Source organism: Atractosteus spatula, chromosome 1 (genome assembly GCF_055471065.1).
Source record: "Atractosteus spatula isolate fAtrSpa1 chromosome 1, fAtrSpa1.hap1, whole genome shotgun sequence".
Taxonomy (NCBI): Eukaryota; Metazoa; Chordata; class Actinopteri; order Semionotiformes; family Lepisosteidae; genus Atractosteus; species Atractosteus spatula.
This window is the reverse complement of record NC_142706.1, coordinates 49,797,344-49,819,083: the sequence shown is the minus strand read 5'-3', so window position 1 is coordinate 49,819,083 and position 21,740 is coordinate 49,797,344. Positions and strand designations below refer to the sequence as shown.

At 44.1% G+C, this 21,740-nt stretch overlaps 1 protein-coding gene across 1 annotated transcript; it reads left to right on the top strand.

The window, feature by feature from the left end:
* Nucleotides 1-1,613: 1,613 nt before the first annotated feature.
* On the top strand, nt 1,614-20,262 carry faah2b (fatty acid amide hydrolase 2b). Its single transcript, XM_088909308.1, has 11 exons — nt 1,614-1,939; nt 5,179-5,261; nt 5,683-5,819; nt 6,112-6,321; nt 7,330-7,449; nt 10,216-10,351; nt 10,964-11,081; nt 11,326-11,445; nt 11,785-11,896; nt 17,168-17,356; nt 19,422-20,262. The coding sequence occupies exons 1-11, from the start codon at nt 1,754-1,756 to the stop codon at nt 19,595-19,597; spliced, it is 1,587 nt and encodes a 528-aa protein (XP_088765434.1). The 5' UTR covers nt 1,614-1,753; the 3' UTR covers nt 19,598-20,262.
* The last annotated feature ends 1,478 nt before the right edge of the window (nt 20,263-21,740 follow it).

Here is a 21,740-nt window from a genome sequence, read left to right as displayed (position 1 = left end):
AGCAACCAAAATCGTAGACCATATTCTAAATTAAGTCTAACAGGTGTGTTGCACAGTTTTAGCACAATGTCCTTTAAATTCAGTTTTACACTTTTATCTATATATCCCAACCTGCAACTGCTAAATGGGCTGCTAATCAGGGCCAGAACTGTGAAGGTTAATTAATTCAAGCCCGGTGACTGTGTCCTCTCCTCATCCCTGCCTGGTTTGAGTCATTGGGCTCATACAGATCTCAGAAAGCTTATTCCAGGAGCCTGTGACACTGTTGCCCCCTCATGCACCAAGACATTGTTCTTGAGTCACCCACTGACACAGGCAAGGGTTTCCTAGTCCATACCGGAAGTCTGGATCAGTCCAGTTCTTCCTCCATGTTAAGGTCTTAAACTGCAGGTGATTGAAAGAGAAGTGGTGGGACTATAGACCTGGGACACTAACACTAAACACTGATATACTCTGTAGAAGATAAAACTACATTATCAGTCTTAATAACTAAAAATCATTTCATTGCTGTTGACTTTACAGCAGAGTAGGATTTTGCTCTTATAATGGCTTGGGTGGAGAGGACAGTGAGCTATGAGCATCGCACGACAGATTCTAACCCAGAACTCTTCAGGGGAGCAAACACCCCAGAGACCATGAGGTCCTCCAGACAGCTCATCTCTCTGCTCTGACTCCGTGCTCTGTGTGTTTAAACTGTGCTCTGTGATGTGCTGTTTTTAACAGTGTACTGTTTTGTGTGTGCTGTGTTTTTAAATCATATATCATGTATATATATATCATATCATATGAGGGAGTAGCAGTCTGACAGAGCACCCACGCCCCTGGTGCTGCTACCCGGGATGATCTACAGCAAACAGGGCTCAGTATTGCCGCCCAGTGGTCAGTCCCAGCCATTGATATGCACAGGGTTACAAGGAAACAGGGGGCACATTGACATCTCAATTTTTACTCATTGTAACTTGGATGCTGGGAATAATGATGTGGGACATCGTTTCCGAACATGTTTATTGACTTTTCACCGAGAGCCAATTCACACTGGTTTATGTTATGTTTTTCTCCACTGAGCTGTAATGTTTGTACAGAACAATGTATGCAATTCAAAGAGTTTATCTATACACTACTGCCCTCTAATGACACCAACATTAAATCCTATCTGATACACTACCCAAGGCTACAGTAAATAGCCCATCCGGTGCCCATAAAAATAATTATGAGGACTTCATGACATAAAGCCTGTGTTTTAATGCACAGTGCTTTGGACCAGGTGTATGTACTGTAATTTACCATTTACTAGCACTTACTGGAGCAGTCCGAGTATAGTGCCTTAGTGTGCAGCAGAAGTGCCTGGACCAGAACTCTTACTAAACTAATAACACCATAATTCTAGAAGTGTGTGTGATCAGGGGTAATAGGTGCTCACAGCTACAGCAGCCTTACCTGTCGAGGACGTTTAAACAGTTAAAGGCCTAGATCCGCCGCAATAAAAGTGAGCGCAATCATGTTTAAAAGCTCCCATGATCCCGCCTTTATCAGTGCACCAATCTGAACCTGCCAAACCAAGACAGGCACAACAATGACAGCACTGCGGGGCTGTTGCAAGCTTCACGCCACTCGCTCACAGAACAGGGCAGTTGTAAAGACCGCCGCTCGGCTCTGCTGCACTCTAACCTGGAAGTGCAACTAGATAAGCTTGCAGGGTACAGCCCCAAACTATCAGGAATCAGGTGCTTCCTGACACAGGGCGGCTGTCGCCATGGCTCTCAGCTACCTGGAACGCTGTCTTGTGTGGGGGCTGCGCGGCCTCGCCTGGCTCCTCTTCGCTGTATTCCAGCTGTTCGGTCCTAGACGCCCACCCGGGTTGCCCCGCCTCGCGTCCGTCAGTAACCCTCTGCTGCTGCTGTCCGGGGTCCAGCTGGCGCGCAAGATCCGCCGCAGGGAGGTGCGTGACCGTGCCGGAGTGGGAATTCTGCCCGAAGCGGCAGTGCGAACGTGTTCCGGGTTTGTTTTCTTATTGCCGGTGCGTTCGCGAGGGTCTGTGCGGAAGGACAGGTCGTGTAGAGGAGCAGCAGAGCGAATTGTGAGAGGGTGAATGCTGTCGAAGTTCCCCTTTATTATTTACAGAATCCTTAGAAATTGCAAATTAAAATATGAGTAGAAAGATAATGGACTTTTGTAGTGTCCTAGGGTCGGGACGGCTCAACCTTGTGTTGGTTGTGGGTTCTCGTTACCGGAGTGGCACTGCTGTCCTACTTTTGAGAGGTGCTTTACTCCGATTGTAAGGAACACGCTTTGTACAGTACATGGCACAAGTGTAAAAGCATTGCATAAAACTGCCAGCCAAACACTCCTCTTGCCACTGATAATAATTTAACCATTTAACGAGTGGTGCCGAAAAAGGCGGATCGAGGATTCTAGTATGTGTTCAGTAATCTTTGAAGCAGTGAGTCACATCAAACAAGAAAGGAGAAAGGAACAAGTAATAGACTTATTCCACGCTGAAAAGAAAAGAAAGAAAACACTACGTTTCGGCCGTGGAGCCTTCTTCAGGTGTGAGGGGCTCCTGAAGAAGGGTCCACGGCCGAAACGTAGTGTTTTCTTTCTTCTCTTTTCAGCATGGAATAAACCTATTACTTGTTCCTTTGCAGCCTACGCATGCTGATGCAGCTACCCACCTGAACTAAGAAAAGAGAAATATTCATAAAGGACATAGTACTGTATTTCCTTATGGTTAGTTATTGTCTCTGTTGGTGTGTATCACTGTTGATGGTAATATCTAAGGCAATTGTTTTTTGCATTACTATTTTAGCTGTAAGGGAATACCATTCATTTTATACAGTACATTTCATTACAGAATGTCAAAGCACTTTGCAATAAAACCGCAAAATACACTGAGTACATAAATTCACAATAGCACAATAGATTAAGCAAAACAAGTGTATAAAAGTCATTTTAAGAGTGGATTTAAGATTAAGGAGTGTATTTAAAGTGGATTAAGAGCAGAACAAAATCTTCCAATGTCTCCCAAAGGATACCAGAGTCTCTCAGAGTTCAGTGCATTTGAACCTTGCATTGGCCACTGAAAGAGGGCAAAGCTCATGGATTTTCCCTGAAAATCACAGGGAAGTACAAAGTACTGTGAAACTGTACAAGGAATTCCTGGATTTATCTGATTAAGGCACAAAGTGGTCTGATGCCTTCAAGGATTTTTTAAAATGCCAAATGTAGCAAAAAAGCATATAAACAGCAGTATCTAGGGCAATTTACAATACTATTTGGCACATAATTATAATAATAATTATAATTGCTTACACTTATATAGTGCTTTTCTGGACACTCCACTCAAAGCGCTTTTACAGGTAATGGGGACTCCCCTCCACCACCACCAATGTGCAGCCCCACCTGGATGATGCGACGGCAGCCATAGTGCACCAGAACGCTCACCACACACCAGCTATCAGTGGGGAGGAGAGCAGAGTAATGAAGCCAATTCATAGATGGGGATTATTAGGAGGCCATGATTGGTAAGGGCCAATGGGAAATTTGATGGGAAATGATTGCCAGGACGCCGGGGTTACACCCCTACTCTTTTCAAGAAACGCCCTGGGATTTTTAACAACCACAGAGACACATCATAAGTCCATATACTGTGTAATAGAGTCAATAAACTGGCAATCCATACCTCTACATAGACTACAACATAGGAATGTATAATTCCTTAATTAGCACGTACAAGTAGAGCTATATAAGTACATCATTATTGCAGTCATGCATGTTGTTTTATCCTTGAGAACTGTTTCAGAACTGAAACATTTTTAACCTAAATTGCTTCACCCTTTCAAGCTCGTTAAGTTGCTAGGAGGTAATTGATATGTAAATCTCATCCAGCAGTTATGTTAAATATAAGACATAGTATCAGCTTAGACAATGTAGCTGGGTAGCTTTATCCATACTCCTGCAACCCTTTGTGTAAAGTACCAGGCACCTCTTATTCTGTTTTAAATGTTCTGCCCTGTAGTTTCTGCTTGTGTTCTGAGGCTCATGATTCTGAACAAACAATTCCATTGACTTTGAGGATTTTGAATTTTAAAACAGGTCCCTTGTAATCTTCTCTGTTCAAGACTGAAAGATTAACTGGTCAGTGTAGGACATTCCTATAAGCTCAGGTCTGAATATGGTTGCTCTTTTCTGAACTGATCAATATCTCATGGCAGCAATATAATTTTCTTTAATGTGAAGTGGAGACATTTCATAGCAACGCCTTATGTTTCAATATCTATGATGTGGGAAAACAAAAGAAAAAGGTAAATACTGTACCATAGGAAAGAAGTTAAAAGTAATGGGATCTTCATCTTATGAAAAAGACACAACTATTGTGTAGTCCAGATAAAACTTCCAGATACATTCTGTATCTTAAGGGAATGTCCTACACTGACAGATTGATGGAGCTTAACCTTTTTAGACTTAAACAGTGAGGACTGGTCAGGGACCAGATACAAATTTTCCAAATCCTCAAAGCCACTCACAAAGTCAATCTGGGGACTTTTATGAATGAACAGCAAAACTTGAACCAGACGGCTGAACTGAAAACATCATGCCAATGCATTTAATACTGAAAACAGGTGACACTTCTTTACCCAAAGGGTTGTGGGAGTGTGGAGTAAGATAAGATCACCTTTATTGGCCATATACAATTTCTTGCATTAGGAATTTGTCTTTTCGCATACTTCAATTTGCTCTCTCTCAGACACACAGACAGGGAGAGAAGCTTAGGGTCAGAGCGCAGGGTCAGCCATTTATACGGCACCCCTGGAGCATTTGGGGTTAAGGGCCTTGCTCAGGGGCCCAACGGAGTAGGATTTTTCTGCCGGCTGCGGGATTTGAACCGGCAACCTTCCAGCCACAGGCGGAGATCTTTAGCTACAGTGCCACCGCTCTGCCTTTGTAGTGAAAGCTGTTACCTTGGCTTCCTTCAAAATGCAGTTGGATGAGATCCTCATTGTCAATTAGCTAGTATCTACTAAATGAGCTACATGGGTGAAATAACCTCCTCTCATTTGTGACCTCAAGTGCTTTCCTGCTTCTTCCCAAAAAAGCAAGGATATCTTAGATCATCATGGGCTAATCCTTCTAAATGCCTTTTCTGTGCAGCACTGTGTGACTGGAATGTTGCTGTTTCAGGTGTCGTGTGTGGAGGTGGTCCAGGCCTATATTGACAGAATACAGGAGGTGAATCCGCTGATCAATGCAGTGGTCAAGGACAGGTGAGCATCTCCCTAGAGGACAACTGTCCCTGTCTGTATGGCACTGTCCCTGGGTACTCCCTCCTCTCTGTACCCCATTGTCCCGGGACACCTCTCCCTCCTCTCTGTACCCCACTGTCCCGGGACACCTCTCACTCCTCTCTGTACCCCACTGTCCCGGGACACCTCTCCCTCCTCTCTGTACCCCACTGTCCCAGGACACCTCTCCCTCCTCTCTGTACCCCACTGTCCCGGGACACCTCTCCCTCAGTACTAGTGCTTTAATGATTAAGAAAGTGGACGTGGCGTTGGTTTTGTTATACAGTCTCTCACAGTGCGTGCGTGCGTGCGTGCGTGCGTGTGCCTTTGAACGGCTCTCGCAGTGCTCAGTGCAGTGCTCGGCCCTGTTCTGACACACGCTGCGCTTTGCTGTCTGCGTCAGGTTCCCCGCAGCCCTGCAGGAGGCAGCCCAGGTGGACCGGCTGGTGCGGGAGGAGAGCGGGGACGAGGACAGCCTGCAGGACCGGCTCCCTCTGCTGGGCGTGCCCCTCACGGTGAAGGAGGCTTTCGCTCTGCAGGGTACTGGCTGCGTGGCTCTCTGTGCACTGTGCCCGCCTGGATAAGCTTTCTCTGGGTCTCTCATACTCGTACTCTGTCTCTTTTACGGTCTCCGTATTGTCCCTGTACGTTGTCTGTCTGTATTTGTGTCTCTTTCTCCACACTCTCTACACTACTGGTATCTGTTGGTACTGCATCTCACTGGCGGTAGAGTGTATTAAGCATCTCTCTCTGCCCTGTACCATCTTTCTCTCAAATTCAGTGATCTTTATTGGCTTGACCAGTGATGTACAGTGTTACACTCTCTCTCCAGGAATGCCACAAACCTCAGGCCTGCTGTCTCGTAGAGGGCTAATCACACGAAGTGATGCCTCGGCTGTGGCTCTGTTGAAGAGGGCAGGAGCCATACCGTTAGGAGTTACCAACACCAGTGAGGTCTGCATGTGGCTGGAGTCCAGCAACTGGCTGTATGGTACCACCAACAACCCCTACAGCACCGATCGCATTGTGGGAGGGAGCTCTGGTCAGCACTTTTCACTGTCCCTGAACACTGCACACTGTCCCCGTACAGCATGCACTGTACCCGAACCCTGCACACTGTCCCCATACAGCACACACTGTACCAGAACACTGCACATTTTCACTATGTAGCACACAGTGTACCTGAACACTGCACACTGTCACTATACAACCTAGGAAAGTTTATAAATGAGTGGAGGCCATTCTACCCATGTAGCCCTTTTGGTAGTTAATGGTTGATCTGAGGATCTTGTCCGACTGTGTCTTGAAACAAGCCAGGGTATAAGATTTGAGCAATGTGGCTGGGTAACTTGTTCCATTCTTCCAAAATCATTTTTGGTAAAGAAGTGTCTCAGCTGTAAATGCATTTCAGCTGCATAATATATGCAGTATACACAGTGTTCCTATAAACAAGTTTTATACACAGCTCAGTGACTCTGTGTGAGATAAGAGTGAGATAAGAAGTATGAGCCCGCGAGTGAAGGTGATTGAATCCTGAGCTCACCTCTGTCTAGAGTACTAGTTGGTCATTCAGGTCCAAACACGACACTAACTTCTCCTTCCAATTAGCAAAAGTATGGAAATTTGTTAAGATAATTAATAAAGATAAATTAATAAGATAAAAAATAGATAAGATCAAAAAGTGATTGATTTCATAAAGAATGTCCCCTGTATAACACTGTAAGCACAATACACTGTGCCTGTGCACCACACTGTCTGTATATAGGATGTACCACACTATCTGTATGCTCAATACACTGGCTGTACAACACAGTGTATACTCAAAACACTGTTTCTATGCAATAAACTGTATTAACAATATCTGTTCCTATATACTTTATGGTATACACAGTCATCTGTCACTATCAACACAGTGTATATACAATACACTGTCTGTAATCGGACAGAGCTCTAGTATTACTTTCCTTGTGTTCAGAAAGGGTCAGTATTAATACTACTAATACTACTACAGTGTAGTATTAATTACTCCTCTCTTTCTCCCTGTCTGCAGGTGGAGAGGGTTGTATCCTTGGCAGTGCTGCCTCAGTTATTGGGATTGGCTCCGATATTGGGGGAAGTATCCGTCTCCCAGCTTTCTTTAATGGCATCTTCGGACACAAGCCCACTCCAGGTCAGACATATACCTTCTTTTACCTTCCACATGTCACCTGTGCCTTACATTCACCCTGGGAGTGGCACTGGAACACAAGAAGAGTGTAAGACTCCCACAACCCTTTGTGTAAAGATGTCCCATCTGTTCTTGGTTTTAAATGCACTTTCCTCTTCCATGCAAGTTCCTGGTTCGTGTTGCACTGCTGATTCTTAACAAGCCTGCTTGGGAATTTGAATTCTTGCACCATACTTTGTTCAAGACTATAGATGTTCGGTTCTTTCAGCCTGTCAGTGAGGGACAAGGGAGCCCAACATCAGTCTTCAGGAGCTGCTGTCCAGCTCCTGAAGATATACTGTAGGTCTACAGGTATACTGTAGGTCTCTTCACGTCTTCGGCTTTATTAGAATAAAGAAAGCCTCTGGCTTGTCTAGTTAACCGCACAGAGTTCAGTTACTGTATGTAATTAAGGGCACAAGAGAAGACAGCCAGAAACCTTCTGGCCCCCCCAGGACTGAAATTGTGCACCCTGGTGTAGGATATTCCTGTAAAGCAGAGAACACATCCAACAGCTGTTCTCTGCACTAATTCCACAACAGTAATTGTAACATGACAACCAGAATATGTACACAGTATTCTCGATGAGGTCTTACTAGTATATTGTACAGTTTTAACATAACATCCCGTCACCTGCCCCTGCTGAGAAGTGGTCTTCTTAGGGCCTGATATGCCTATAATAATCCAAGTACACAAGTCCTTCAATGAAGGTTTTAGAACTGGAGTCAGAAGTCAATCTCTTCAAGACCTCTTAAAAAGATTTCAGAACAGCAGGCACAATAAAGTCCATTCATTCCAAGTTTCCAGGATCAGTGCAGTGGAACAAACCATCCACCTCCCCAGGGCTCTGCAAGAGATCTCGCTATCTGGCCTGAGAGTTTGCCTGTTATTTCAGAAGGTTCTTCCTCTTGTTACCACCTGCAGCCTGCTAAAGGTAAATTGCTCCTTGACGTACATTAGTCAAAAGACAAAAAAATGTGCAAAGAACATCCCTTCTCCCTGACAAATGTTTAAGAAATATTTTTGGTATTTTTATAATACCCTAAAAGCAATTGTATGTAAAGAGACCATCTACCTTCCAGACCACTAGAGGGCACTATGGAACCTTCTTTGCTACCTTCTAGTGTATGCCTGGCCCTGGGCCTGACTGTCTTTAGCTTCCACAGTCTAGGAGGTGTAAGATATCTGTAGCTTCCATATAGCCAACCAGACAATTAGTATTATTAAGAAGTCCATTTTGTTTTCTTTTCCTGGTCTGATGATGTGATGTTCGGTGCAATTTCTTGGCAACAGAGAAATGCCCAGTTTTTATTTATTTTGAAGCAAGCTAGCTTGATTGAGCCTGTTAGTATAATGTAACAGACAGGCTTCGGAGTGTAGAATTTTCTGTTTCGCTTTTGTACTACCTCCTCACAAAGCAGGTCGAATATATAGATAATGCATCAGCATAAACACCAGTCTTTTTCATCAGTATCCTCTTCAGTCTCAGTGTTTCCCATTTTTCATTTTTTTTTATTTAAAAAGCCGACATTTCAGTCAGTCCAATTTTTTATGCATTATAATTACATACTGTAAATTGTATTTAGTTTCAATTTAAAATGGTTTATATTAAAAACACTACAATGATCTAAAATGAGGTTTTTATTTTTGACTTTGCCTTGAAGCAAAATGTAACGTATACCTTGGAAGGCAATACTGTATTTGTATTTTTTCTTGTATTACCCTCGCAACTGACCACCCCGTGTGTCCGAGAACGCTGTCCATCCAAGCCCAGTCTTACTGCTGCAGAAGGATGAGGTAACCCCACCTGTCACATGTTGGTCGTAAAACCTTTATTCACATCAGGTGACATGCCCAGAGGAATAACATCCTCAATGAGGTCACACAGGGGTTTATCTGTGCCTCTCCCGTCTCTCTGTCTGTTCGAGACACCCTCTTCTGGACAATGAAGAGAGACCAGGGTGTTTCTACAGTAACATTACCTCAGGGCACTCAACATTTCTCATGGCTCTGTGACCAGAGATGGGACAGGTAAAAGGGTTACAACTGTCTTAGAAATGGCTGTTAAGTGTGTTGCTACCAAGAGATGTCGGCAGCACACATAGTGTCACTGTTGCTGCTGTCCAAACTCCTTCAGTTAGTACCATTCCACTTCCTGTGGATGACATTGCTCTATCTCTTCTAATGTAGTTGACAGTGCAGCCTCTTTCTCTGGTATACAGTGTTACAATCTCTCTGTGTTATACAGTGTGTATCAATGCAGCCTCTCTCTTTCATACAGTGTGTAACAGTGTCTCTCCGTGTTATACAGAGTATAACAGCAGTGTCTGTTTGTGTTCTACAGCGAGTAACGTTATCTCTCTGTGTTATTCAGAGTGCATCAGTGCAGCCTCTCTCTGTGTTATTCAGCGTGTAACAGTGTCTATCTTGTTCTGTGTGTATCGGTGCAGCTGCTCTCTGTGTTATACAGTGTGTATCAATGCAGCCTCTCTCTTTCATACAGTGTGTAACAGTGTCTCTCCGTGTTATACAGAGTATAACAACAGTGTCTGTTTGTGTTCTACAGTGAGTAACGTTATCTCTCTGTGTTATTCAGAGTGCATCAGTGCAGCCTCTCTCTGTGTTATTCAGCGTGTAACAGTGTCTATCTTGTTCTGTGTGTATCGGTGCAGCTGCTCTCTGTGTTATACGGTGTGTAATAGTGGGGCCTCTCTCTCTCTGTGCTGTTAGGTGTTGTACCCAATGAGGGTCAGTTCCCTTGTGCCTCTGGTCTGCAGAATAACTTCCTATGCACAGGTCCCATGTGCCGCTATGCTGAGGACCTGCTACTCATGCTGCGGGTTATGGCTGGGCCCAATGCAGAGAGGTAAAGAGCACTTTGTCCTGCAAGGCACACTCATTGCATATGGCACTGCACCCCGACACTGCACACAGCACCCCACACACCTCACTGCACTCTGACACTACACACAGCACCCCACACACCTCACTGCACCCCGACACTGCACACAGCACCCCACACACCTCACTGCACTCTGACACTACACACAGCACCCCACACACCTCACTGCACTCTGACACTGCACACAGCATCCCCCACACCTCACTGCACTCCAGCTCTTCACACTGCACCCCAACACTGCAAGCTGCACTCCTCACACCTCACTTCATCCATACTCTTCACACAGCACCCCAAACACCTCACTGCACACTGCACTGAGGCCAGGAGGTGTGTGACCAAGGTGATGTTAATACTAAGAGATACTAAGAGAGCTTTTTCCTGGAAGAATCCAGGGTATCTGCTTCAACAGCATGGCTGGGAAGCTCGTTCCAGACTTCCACAACTCTTTGGTTAAAGAAACGCCTCCTGTTCTCAGTTTTAAATGCCCTTCCCTGCAATTTCCACTTGTGCATGATTCCTTCTGGATCCAGCTGTTAAGGCATTTGTGTGTTTTGTCATGTGTTCTGTACTCTGCAGGTTAGACCTGTCTTCAGACGTCGACTTGAAGAAGCTTAGATTCTTCTCGGTTCCTCATGATGGCGGCTCTATTTTTGTGTCTCCCATCGACATGCAATTAATTGAAGCACAGAAAAAGGTGAGGAGCAGGCTTGCCTGACTCTGGCATTAAGTCGCTGTGTACTACGGTTTTACTAAAACAGTATTCTTCTAAGTCTAGACCTCAGTCGCCCTGACACTGGCTCTCATTCTCTCCAGTCTCTCTGGGCCTCTGTGCTCTGACCCCAGTCTTTGCCAGTCATGAGGGAGTTCTGGTAGAAAGGCTCCTGGAGATTCAGGGCTGTGAAGTCAGAAAAAGCTCAAAGTGTTTTCTGTTGCCGTAGGTAGTGGAGCGCCTTGAAGCTGACTTAGAAATCAAAGTTCAACGAGTGCAGATACCGCAGCTCAAGTACTCTTTCCAGATCTGGAGTGCCATGATGTCAGAACAGGACGAGGAAGGCAGGGTCAGTCTATCAAGACATATCTGTGTGGGGCGGGTTCAGTGTGGGTGTATGTGGGGGGGGGGGGGGGTCAGTGTGTGGGACGGGGTCAGAGTGTGGGCGTGTCGAGGGGTGTGTGTGTCAGGAGGGGGGCGTCAGTGTGGGTGTGTTGAGGGGCGTTTGTGTGTGGGGGGCATCAGTGTGGGTGTGTCGAGGGGGGTGTGTGGGGCGGGGTCAGTGTGGGTGTGTCGAGGGGTGTGTCTGGATGTGTCGAGGGCTGTGTGTGGGGCGGGAGGTCAGTGTGGATGGGCGTGTTCAGGGCTGTGTTATCTGTGCTGTGACCTTGGGTTCCTCTGCCCTCAGCGCCCGAAGTCCTTTACAGAGCTACTGGGGGATCATGGGAAGCCAGTGTGGCCATTCTGGGAGCTGGTCAAGTGGACCATGCGCCAGTCGTCACACACCCTCGCAGCCATCGGTAATCACACTTTTACTACCAGTGCCAGCCAATGATAATCATCTTTATTGAATGTCTTTGACACTACTAATCTGATGAAGTGTGGCAAACAATACTAATAATATTGCTTCAATACTGTTAATAACACTGAGGGCTATCAGATATAATCCTTTTCACTGGTTCTTGGACATTAGCCTTCACTGGATTCCTGAGCTCAGAGGAACCACACAGGTTTATTCCTGTGATATTAAGACTTCCTAAGCTTTTCTTTGGGGAGTTATGTCAGTGTTTAAGGTGTAAATTAACAAGTAAAGGTTAATTCCACACTGAAAAGTATAATGAAATAACCTTTTCCCTATAGAGCAGTGATTTCTCCTTCTACTTTTCAGCATGGCGTTAACCTCAACTTATTCATATGAACTGACAGATGGTATTTTATTGAGACTCATTTCATTTATTTAGTGCTTGGTTGCATACAGGGGAGAATATTAGTCTTCCCTGTACAACAGAAGTGGTATTAATGGAGTCTCCTCCAAGGCCTCTGCCAGTGTCTTGTCTTCCACTGTTTCACTTCTAGTTCCCTCTCTTGACTGAGACACAGGAGGGCTCATAAATGTCAGATCATGTAAGATCCAGATCCTCCATTAAACGCCTTACAGGTGTGCAGGCACTTGGCAACTGACATGTAGAACAGTCAAGTGCAGGATGATCTATACAGGAAGCAGAGACAAACATCACTTATCACACAGATGATTGAGCCACAGGAAACTGCCAATGAAAGGGATCTGGGTCTATTTAGTTTCTTCTATGTCTGTTTCTTTTTAAGCTTTGCAATGCATTAGTAAGATCTTACTTTTATAGGCTTTGATTACCATAAATGAGATATTATAGCCTTAGAAAGGGTTCAATGACAGGGAACATGAATGAATAGTCATATACAGGCAGGATAATGAGTTAAATCTCTTCAATCTAGAACAAAGGAAGTTGAAAGGAGGATATAGAAAAGCACAGAAGAGGGGTACAGAGAGGGTTAACTCTCAGTAGTGAAACACATGCATGGAGCACTAAATTGGAAACTAAAAAGAGGTTTATTTAGGATGGAGGATAGTAAATTCATCTTTACACAGAGTTGTGAATGTCTGGAACATGATTCCCAGCCAGGTATTTGAGGCTGAACTTTGGGTTCCTTCAAGAAACTGCTGGGTGGTATTTGGAATGAACAAGTAGAGGTTAATTCCACACTGGTGGAATTTGGGAGTTAAACTACCAAACAAGCTAGATGGGTCTTATGGCCTTTCTAAATCTTTCTAAAAAGAAAAAGACAATGGTAACTGGCTGGTTGTAGCTGCTCAGGAATTGTCAGAACAGCCCACAGTTTTCTGTCCACAGGCTGATCATGTGTGTGGGATAAATGCTGTGGGAGGTCATACTCAAGACCAGCTTTGTAATGCTTCCATTTTGACTCTGTGTCATGTTTCTTACTGAAAACATATCTGAATTATTCAGGCTGTAATTTTCTCCATATTTGCAATCATTGCATTTTGTGTTTTTAATTAAATGTATTAGACTATGATGTAGTATTTCTTTGGTATGTTGGTAAATTTATTGGCCAGCTAGGGTGCAATAGGCATTGATATATGGGTTCTCTGACTTTTCATCCATCTCAAAACAGCTGAGCAATTTGTCCAGATTTATAGAGCTGTGAGGATTCTCTTTACTCCTGGAAGATCATGGGTCCTCTTCTTTCTCAGTCGGTTTCAGTTCTGAAAGAGCACTTTTCCCAGACATGATCACAGTCTTTGTGCTCTCGTGCATCACCCTTCAGATCTTTCGTGATTTAAGTAACGGCCTGTTTGTGCTGACATCTCTCTTACCTTCTCAGCGGGAATCCTGATCTTGCTGAATCAGCACCCATGTATAAGCAGTCACCCACTGCCAGCTATGTGCTGAGGGCCACAGTTTGTATGTTCATTTCCTGATTTTAGTGATGCATGCAGAATAACACCCAAGGGAAAGTACTACTGCTGGGCGTTGTTTCTCGCACTAAGCATCGCATTTACTGCAGTTTACTGTTAAGATTGAAAGTGACTGTATATACAGCCAAAAAAGCTATCTTTTCTCCTAAACTGAAATACAAAAATGACATTATCAACCTTCTTCAGGCTGAAATTAACGCTCCCACCCCAGCCTGCTCTTCATTTATCACGCCAACTTATTTCTTGGTAAAAGCTGCAGCTAATGTTTATAGTAATACCCTGCCTATGATGTGTCAGAGTTTCTTCTCTTTCTGTCACGATCCTCTGCGTATCAGTATCCCTTCCATCACTCCAGACAGGAGTAGCAAAGCACATTATCCTGGTCCAACGATGCTTACAGTGCCTATAAAAACTATTCACCCCCCTTGGACTTTTTCACATTTTATTGTGTTACAGCATGGAACCATGATGTATTTAACTGAGAATTTTTGCCACTCATCAACACAAAGTACTCTATAATGTCAAAGTAAAAAAAAAAATCCAGACATTTTACTAAATTAAAAATAAAAAACAGAAAATAATTGAATGCATAAGTATTCATCCCCTTGGTTTGACACACCTTTTCAGATATGGATCCATGTTGTAACACAATAAAATGTGAAAAAGTCCAAGGGAGGTGAATACTTTTTTATAGGCACAGTACTTGCTTTATAAAGAAGAAAAGCCATTATCCCATCTAACCTGTTTGGTAGTAAGTGGCTATTGATTCCTCTGCTTTGAAAGAGGTAGATCCTGGATACTACCTTCAACATTACAGTGCTCCCACCACATAGACTGCAGAGAGGTCTTCTAGAGTAAGGCAGTGAGACCCAGCCATCTTACCTGGATCAAGGCTGAGTCAATTCTTTTATTTCTTGAAGAGGCCAACGGATCCCCTCTGAGATAGAGCCACAGCTGAGAACCAGCTTTCAGTTTTGCAATGACACCTGAAGACCTTCATTGCCTCCACACTCCGGTAATGAATGGCAACGTCAGGTGTAATTCCAGGCAGAAAAGACCACATCTGGGTAATATTTGTTATGTGCATAATCTCATCATTAGGATTTGGTCTAGGGGCTGTTGGATGCTGGTGTTAACAGAAGAGAAGACATGTCCTTCTAAAGAGTCGTAAGAACAGTTACAAATGATAGGAGGTCATCTGGTTCATCTAGCCCGTTAGTAGTTAGCAGTTAACAGATCCGAGGATCTTAACCAGATATTTTATGAAAGAAGCAAGGGTATCATTTTCAACAATAAAGCTAAGCAGTTTGTTGTCATATAAAAGTACCTCCTGTTCTCAGCTTCAAATCCCTTCGACATTGTTTCCACTCATGTGTTCTGATTTGTGTTTCGCTGTTATTCTAGATTTCGTTTTTGAGCCTCAATACTCATTTTGATATAGTGCTACACATCCCTCTCTTCTGTCTTTCCTGATTAGAGGAAAGGACAGTGTAACCAGTAATGTTGCATTCATCCCCATCCTTGTCTGTTAGTCACTTTTCTCTGATTCTAATGACATCTTCCTAGCCTGTTAATGTTGTGGCTTCTGCTTCATGCATTTTGTGTCTAATTCTCCCAGCATTTTGGTATAATCGCTTAATTGCCTGATGCTGGGTGCACTGTTTTGTTTTTCACTTCTGTTTTTCTTTAGATTTTGCTCTCTGTCTAACCTCCTTTTAGATTTGTTTCTTTGTAGATCTTCCCTGTGGATCCTCGGTTTCTCCCTCCTTCCATTCTTGGTTCATTTACTTGAAATCGTCTGTGAATTCTTGTGCCAAGACGATGAGTCCCCATCTCATTTAGATGTAATTCGTCATGTCTGCACAGCTGTCAGAGACATTCCCAGTGCTAAGAGTCAGTAGTTCTGCTAAGAGGGGAAAAAGGGAAAACTGGGTACAGCACCGGTCTTGATTTCCAAAGGTGACCTGATGCAATTTCCCCAAGAATCTGTACCAAGGAAATACCTGGATACATAATTTATGGTATAGAATTTAAATCCTGGAGCATTATGTTAGAATGCATAACTCATGAGTTATACCTCACAATGAACATTGTTTTGTTTTGCTAATCTCTCTGCAAAAAAACCTATTGCTTCTCTAAAGGTGGCCCAAAACACAGAAGCCAGATTAATTCCTGGTTCGATTGCGATATCTGGCCCAGACAGTTGGACAGAACGGGAAATGTTAAACATGCGACACAGAAGATTACACTGGGTCCTGATTCAGGTTGTCTAAATTCTGAAAGCTTTTGGAAAACCCTGTTTTCAAGATTGAGAATGGAACAAGACTGCTGGAAAAATGGAAATTAGTATGGCAGGATACAATAGATACTTCGACATACAGGGACTTATGGGGCTCTTCAGCCAACTCACAAGCCACACTGTGAAATACTTTAAGACATTATTTATTATTGCTTAATAAAATTATTGGATTGGGTAAACACACTAATTTAGCCAAATAATCAGACCAATTAATTGACTATCGAACATAGTCGAAACTCAAAAGGCAGGGTAATATTGCCAGCAGCCATATCACCCTGCAACTCACAACTGGCAACCCAACTGGTAACCCAGGTGTGAGCCTGGTCAGTACCTGGATAAGAGAGCTCGTGGGAAAAACTAAGGTTGCTGCTGGATGACGTGTTAGTGTGGCCAACAGGGGGCGCTCACCCTGCGTTCTGTGTGGGTCCTATTGCCCCAGTATAGTGACAGAGACACTATACTATAAAAATGCGCCGTCCTTCGGATGAGACGTAAAACTAAAGTCCCGACTCTCTGTGGTCATTAGAAATCCCAGGGTGTTTCTCGAAAAGAGTAGGGGTGTAACCCCGGTATCCTGGCCAAATTTCCCCCTGGCCTTTACCAATCATGGCCTCCTAATAATCCCCATCTATAAATGGGCTTCATTACTCTGCTCTCCTCCCCACTGATAGCTGATGTGTGGTGAGCGTTCTGGCACGCTATGACTGCCGTCGCATCATCCAGGTGGGGCTGCACATTGGTGGTGGAGGGGAGTCCCCATTACCTGTAAAGCGCTTTGAGTGGAGTGTCCAGAAAAGCACTTTATAAGTGTAAGTGTTTATTATTATTAATAATAATAATTACTTTATTGTTCTGCTGAAATGCAGGATCAGTGGCTGTTTAGGACCAGGGCTGTAAGGCACTCTGTTAGAAAATGACAGGAAGGCCGTGATGAACTCACAGCAGCTACTCTGAGGAATATAATAATGCTGATGGATCAGTAACCGTTCTGGACTCTTCCTGAATGTCTATCTGTAGGACTGGCGATATTGGAGAGGTTTCAGAGTGCACAGCCCAGCCAGTTTGTGCTACAGAAGAAACAGGAGCTAGAGACACAGCTGGAGGAGATGCTGGGGTCAGATGGAGTGCTACTGTACCCCACATACCCCCATATCGCCCCAAAACACCACCACCCTCTCTTCACTCCCTTCAACTTTGCGTACACAGGTAACTGCATGTCTTAATTATGTCTTATTACCTGCAGTCAAGATGTTTGCAGCTGTACTCGATCATGCTCAGGCTCTTAACATTGTACTCTTACATGGAATGGCATTCGAATTAGACTTGTACCAGGGGGAGCTGTACCAGGAGGGAGCCTAACAACTAAAGCTGCTATCCAGTCGCACTCAGGGAATGGTCTGTAGGAGCCTAAGAGTATGAAGTTAATTTGAAACTTTAATTACAAACCGAGAATAGGGAGCCAGCACAAATGTACATCGATGTTACTCTTACTAGCCTAAAATCCAGGAATATACATGAGTTTTTAGTCAATTGTAGTTTTAGATTTGAAAACCAAGACAGGCCGACAAGCAGAGATACACCAAAAGCATGATGTGGACTTGAGGCTCATTCAAGATCAAGCTTATTTCTAGGTTTAACTGTGTGTCTGAGATGCTCCACAGACTGCTCAAGTTTCAGGTTAGGATCAAAGAAAACTCCCATGTTTCTGATAACGAGCTTAAAAAACCCCCGTAATGAACTGAAATTGGCTCCCGATGTGTCTGTGTGGGAAGATGCTGGGTACTGAATGCCATCATCTCTTTCATCTGAATAACAGTCAAACGAATTTTTAAAAGATTTGTGTTTCCATCTGTGCAAGATGAGCTGTTTGTCTAGGCAGAAAAACCTGAAAGATAAATTCAGCTGGACAAAGTCAGTGTAAAAAAACAGTTGTGTTGAAAGGTAATATCCCTCAGAGGTAGAAGTGGGGCTTAAATAATATCTGAAGGCTGAGCCCCAAGGTACACCAAGGTACATCACAGCTAATCGTTTTAGTGGTCACGTGAGTGTAAAATGTCCTCACCGAGGATAAGGCTTCAAGAATAAGGACAGTCCCAGACAGACCAAAACCCAAGCTAACACAGTGATCTACAAACCAAGGGCTGCAGAGAGATCAAATGAAATGAAGGAGTTGGGCTCCTCCTAAATCTGGCCAGAAAGAGTTTTAAGTGAAGTCTCCTTATTTTCAGAACTTTGTCCTGAGCAAGAATCTGTCTGAGTTGTTTCATACAAATTAAAAGGTTACAGGTAATTAATGATGAAAGGAATTGCAATCCACTGCTGAACAGCAGATGAAGATGATAAAAATGGGAAGGTAATGTACTGAACATTCAGGGTCCTTTTTAGCAGAGTTCACCTTTAGTGAACTGAACAGTGAAAGGAGCCTTGTTCACTGCTAAACGACAGGACCTAAAGCATTAGAACTGAAGTAGACGCACACCAGGCCAGGGGTGCAAGGACTGGGCAGGTTATATGGATGCTACGTGAGCAAGGTGATGTGGAGAGGGGCCGCTTCTGTGTGCAAACATATAAATTGAAGGTACCAAAGGAAAAAGTAAAGGTTATTCCATGCTTTAAAGAGAAGAAATGAAACACAACATTTCGGCTGTGGAGCCTTCTTTGGGTGTCTGAAGAAGGCTCCACAGCCGAAACGTTGTGTTTCCTTTCTTGCCTTTTCAGCAGGGAATAAACCTATTACTTGTTCCTTTGCAGCCTACGCATGCTGACGTGGCTACCTACTTGAACTAAATTGAAGGTACCCCTTACTGCCCACCCGTGAAAGGGTGAGCTGCTTCCCTGCACATCCATTGAAGTGGCCCTGTGCTGTTGGCAGTAATGATTTTCTCTCAAACACACATTGCAGTTGTCGCCACAGTGCAGCAATGCAGTGAAGAAGCTGGTCTGTCAGTGTTTATTAATAAGAGCAGAGCTTTGAAATGAAAAGGATGAATGAGGGTTAATATAGGGAAGGCTGCAGCATGAACACTCACCAGCACCGACACAGGATTATTTCAACTTTGAGAGTAATTATTTCATTTTGTAGTGCTTCTGTCACTGATCATGGATACAGACCTCGTGTATATAGTGACCTCGTGACCTCAGCCATAAGGCTGGGAGGTTTGACAAATCCTTTGGCTGAATTAAACAATCACTGTGATGAGCTGGATCTGTGTGCGTAGATTGAATTGTGACTGCTGTTGAATTTGCATATGAGCATGTGTTTGTCCTGCAGGGATCTTCAACATCCTGGGGCTCCCAGTGACACAGTGCCCAGTGGGCCTGAGCCGCGAAGGGCTGCCACTTGGCCTGCAGGTCATTGCCAACAAGCACTGTGACCGCTTGACCATCGGCACTGCAGTGCACCTGGAGAAGGCCACTGGGGGCTGGAGGGACCCTGGCACTGTATGAACACTGCCTTTTCATTAGAACTAACTGTGTGTCTGTCTGTCTGTCTGCATTCTCACAAGGACTGTCTTCTGCCTCCAGTATACTCACGGGGACTGTCTGCTGTACAATCACTAACTGTCTGCACTACTCTCTCAAGGACTGTCTGTCTGCAGTTCACTTATTAGGACTGTCTGCCCTCTCACGAGGACTGCCTGTCAGTACTGCTCTCATGAGAATTGTCTGTATGTTGGCCTGTCTGCACTACTCTCACGAGTGCTGTCTTCTGTCTCCAGTTTACTCACGGTGACTGTCCGTCTGCACTGCTCTCTCAAGGACTGTCTGTCTGCTGTTCACTTATTAGCACTGTCTGCACTGCTGTCACGAGGACTATCTTTCTATCAGCAGTAGTCTCGGGAGGACTGTCTGTTGGCCTGTCTGCACTACTCTCACAGGGTTTGTCTGTCTGCACTACTCTAACGAGGTCTGTCCGCATGTCTGCAGTACTTTGTGACTGTGTCACCTAATTGTGTTTTTGTCTACTTTTAGTCATGGAATGAATTTTGCTTTTCAGAGATCCATTAAAGTGCTTTTGTAAGGTACTCCCTAGAAGTTCAACATAAAAAGGCCAGTAGAATTGTACAAATATAATAAGAGTGATTAATAAAGATCTCAATATGGCTAATAAACAATGCTCTCTTCAGTTCATTTTGATGTTCTAACATTCAATCAAAAGTATTGTATTTACAAAAAAATGGAAAGCAGACTGTAGTGTCTACAAACAGACTGAGACATCAGAGGCAATGAGGTGTTCAGTTAGACACTGCAGTCGCAGGAATAGACACCCAGCTGGGTTTTCAGTCACTTAACCATGCCTTTAACCTAGATAACTGTCTGCATCACTAAACATTTTAAACTGGGTAGAGATTTCAAATTACTTTAATTTACTATTGTGTTAGGATCTCAAAATCCTAATTTTACAAGATCTAATTTTACACATTTTCCAGTGCAATAAAACCTAAATCCAGTGGGATGCTGAAGACAGGGTTTGGGATGCCCTTACAGGTGAAGCTTCCTGACCCTCGTGACCCTAAGCAGACCTGCATTTTCTGTCCTGAGAGGGCAACTCAGCAGATCTTTTCATATTAGGGACTACATGGAGACTTCTATGTCCATAATAGCACTTTTTCTAGCACTTTTTCTCAGAACCAAGTGTAGAAACATAAACAAAGGCAAGCAGATCAATTTAAAATACCAATTAGCAATGGTGATTAACTATTATTATTATTTTATTATTTATTATTAAACAATGAAAACCAGCACATCCCATCCAGGGTCGATCGTCACTGCTGTAGACAATCCAGCAGGTGGCAGTGTGATGCAACAGCTGCTGCTGTGATGCAGAGAGACTCCCCTCCATCAGGGGCTTCTGCTTTTTGAGAAATGTAATTGATCTGGTGCAATAAAAAAGACCTGGGGCAAGAGGGCTCCTTAGCCTCAGACAGCTCCATCCTAGGGCAAGAGCGCTCCCTAGCCTCAGACAGCTCCATCCTGGGGCAAGAGCGCTCCCTAGCCTCAGACAACTCCATCCTGGGGCAAGAGCGCTCCCTAGCCTCAGACAACTCCATCCTGGGGCTAGAGTGCTCCCTAGCCTCAGACAAGTCCATCCTGGGGCAAGAGGGCTCCCTAGCCTCAGACAAGTCCATCCTGGGGCAAGAGGGCTCCCCAGCATCAGACAAGTCCATCCTGGGGCAAGAGTGCTCCCTCAGATGACCTCATCCTGGGGCAGGATAACTCCTGCCTGACCTGATCTTGGGGTTACATTTAGGTGAGTCTTGGCTCCCTGTCACACATGAGCCTGCAATTGGAACAGTCTCCTCTTGCACCACGAGATCGTCTACAATAGAGGTCCGTTGAGCAGATGTACAGTTTTCCACACCCATCAGAATTTTGAATACTTGAATTAAGTCTCCATACTCTCCTGTTCAAGACTAAAGGCAAAAAAGTACCCCAGGTAATTACAGTCTATTAGTTGCTTTTGTGTCCTAGATTTTTATGTCTCCTTTAGATTGAGAACTGTCTGTTTTCAAATGTACACTGGAAGGCACAGGATCATATTTTAAAGAAGGAAATGAGCTAAAAGCCAGTTAGAGATGTCCACTGTGAC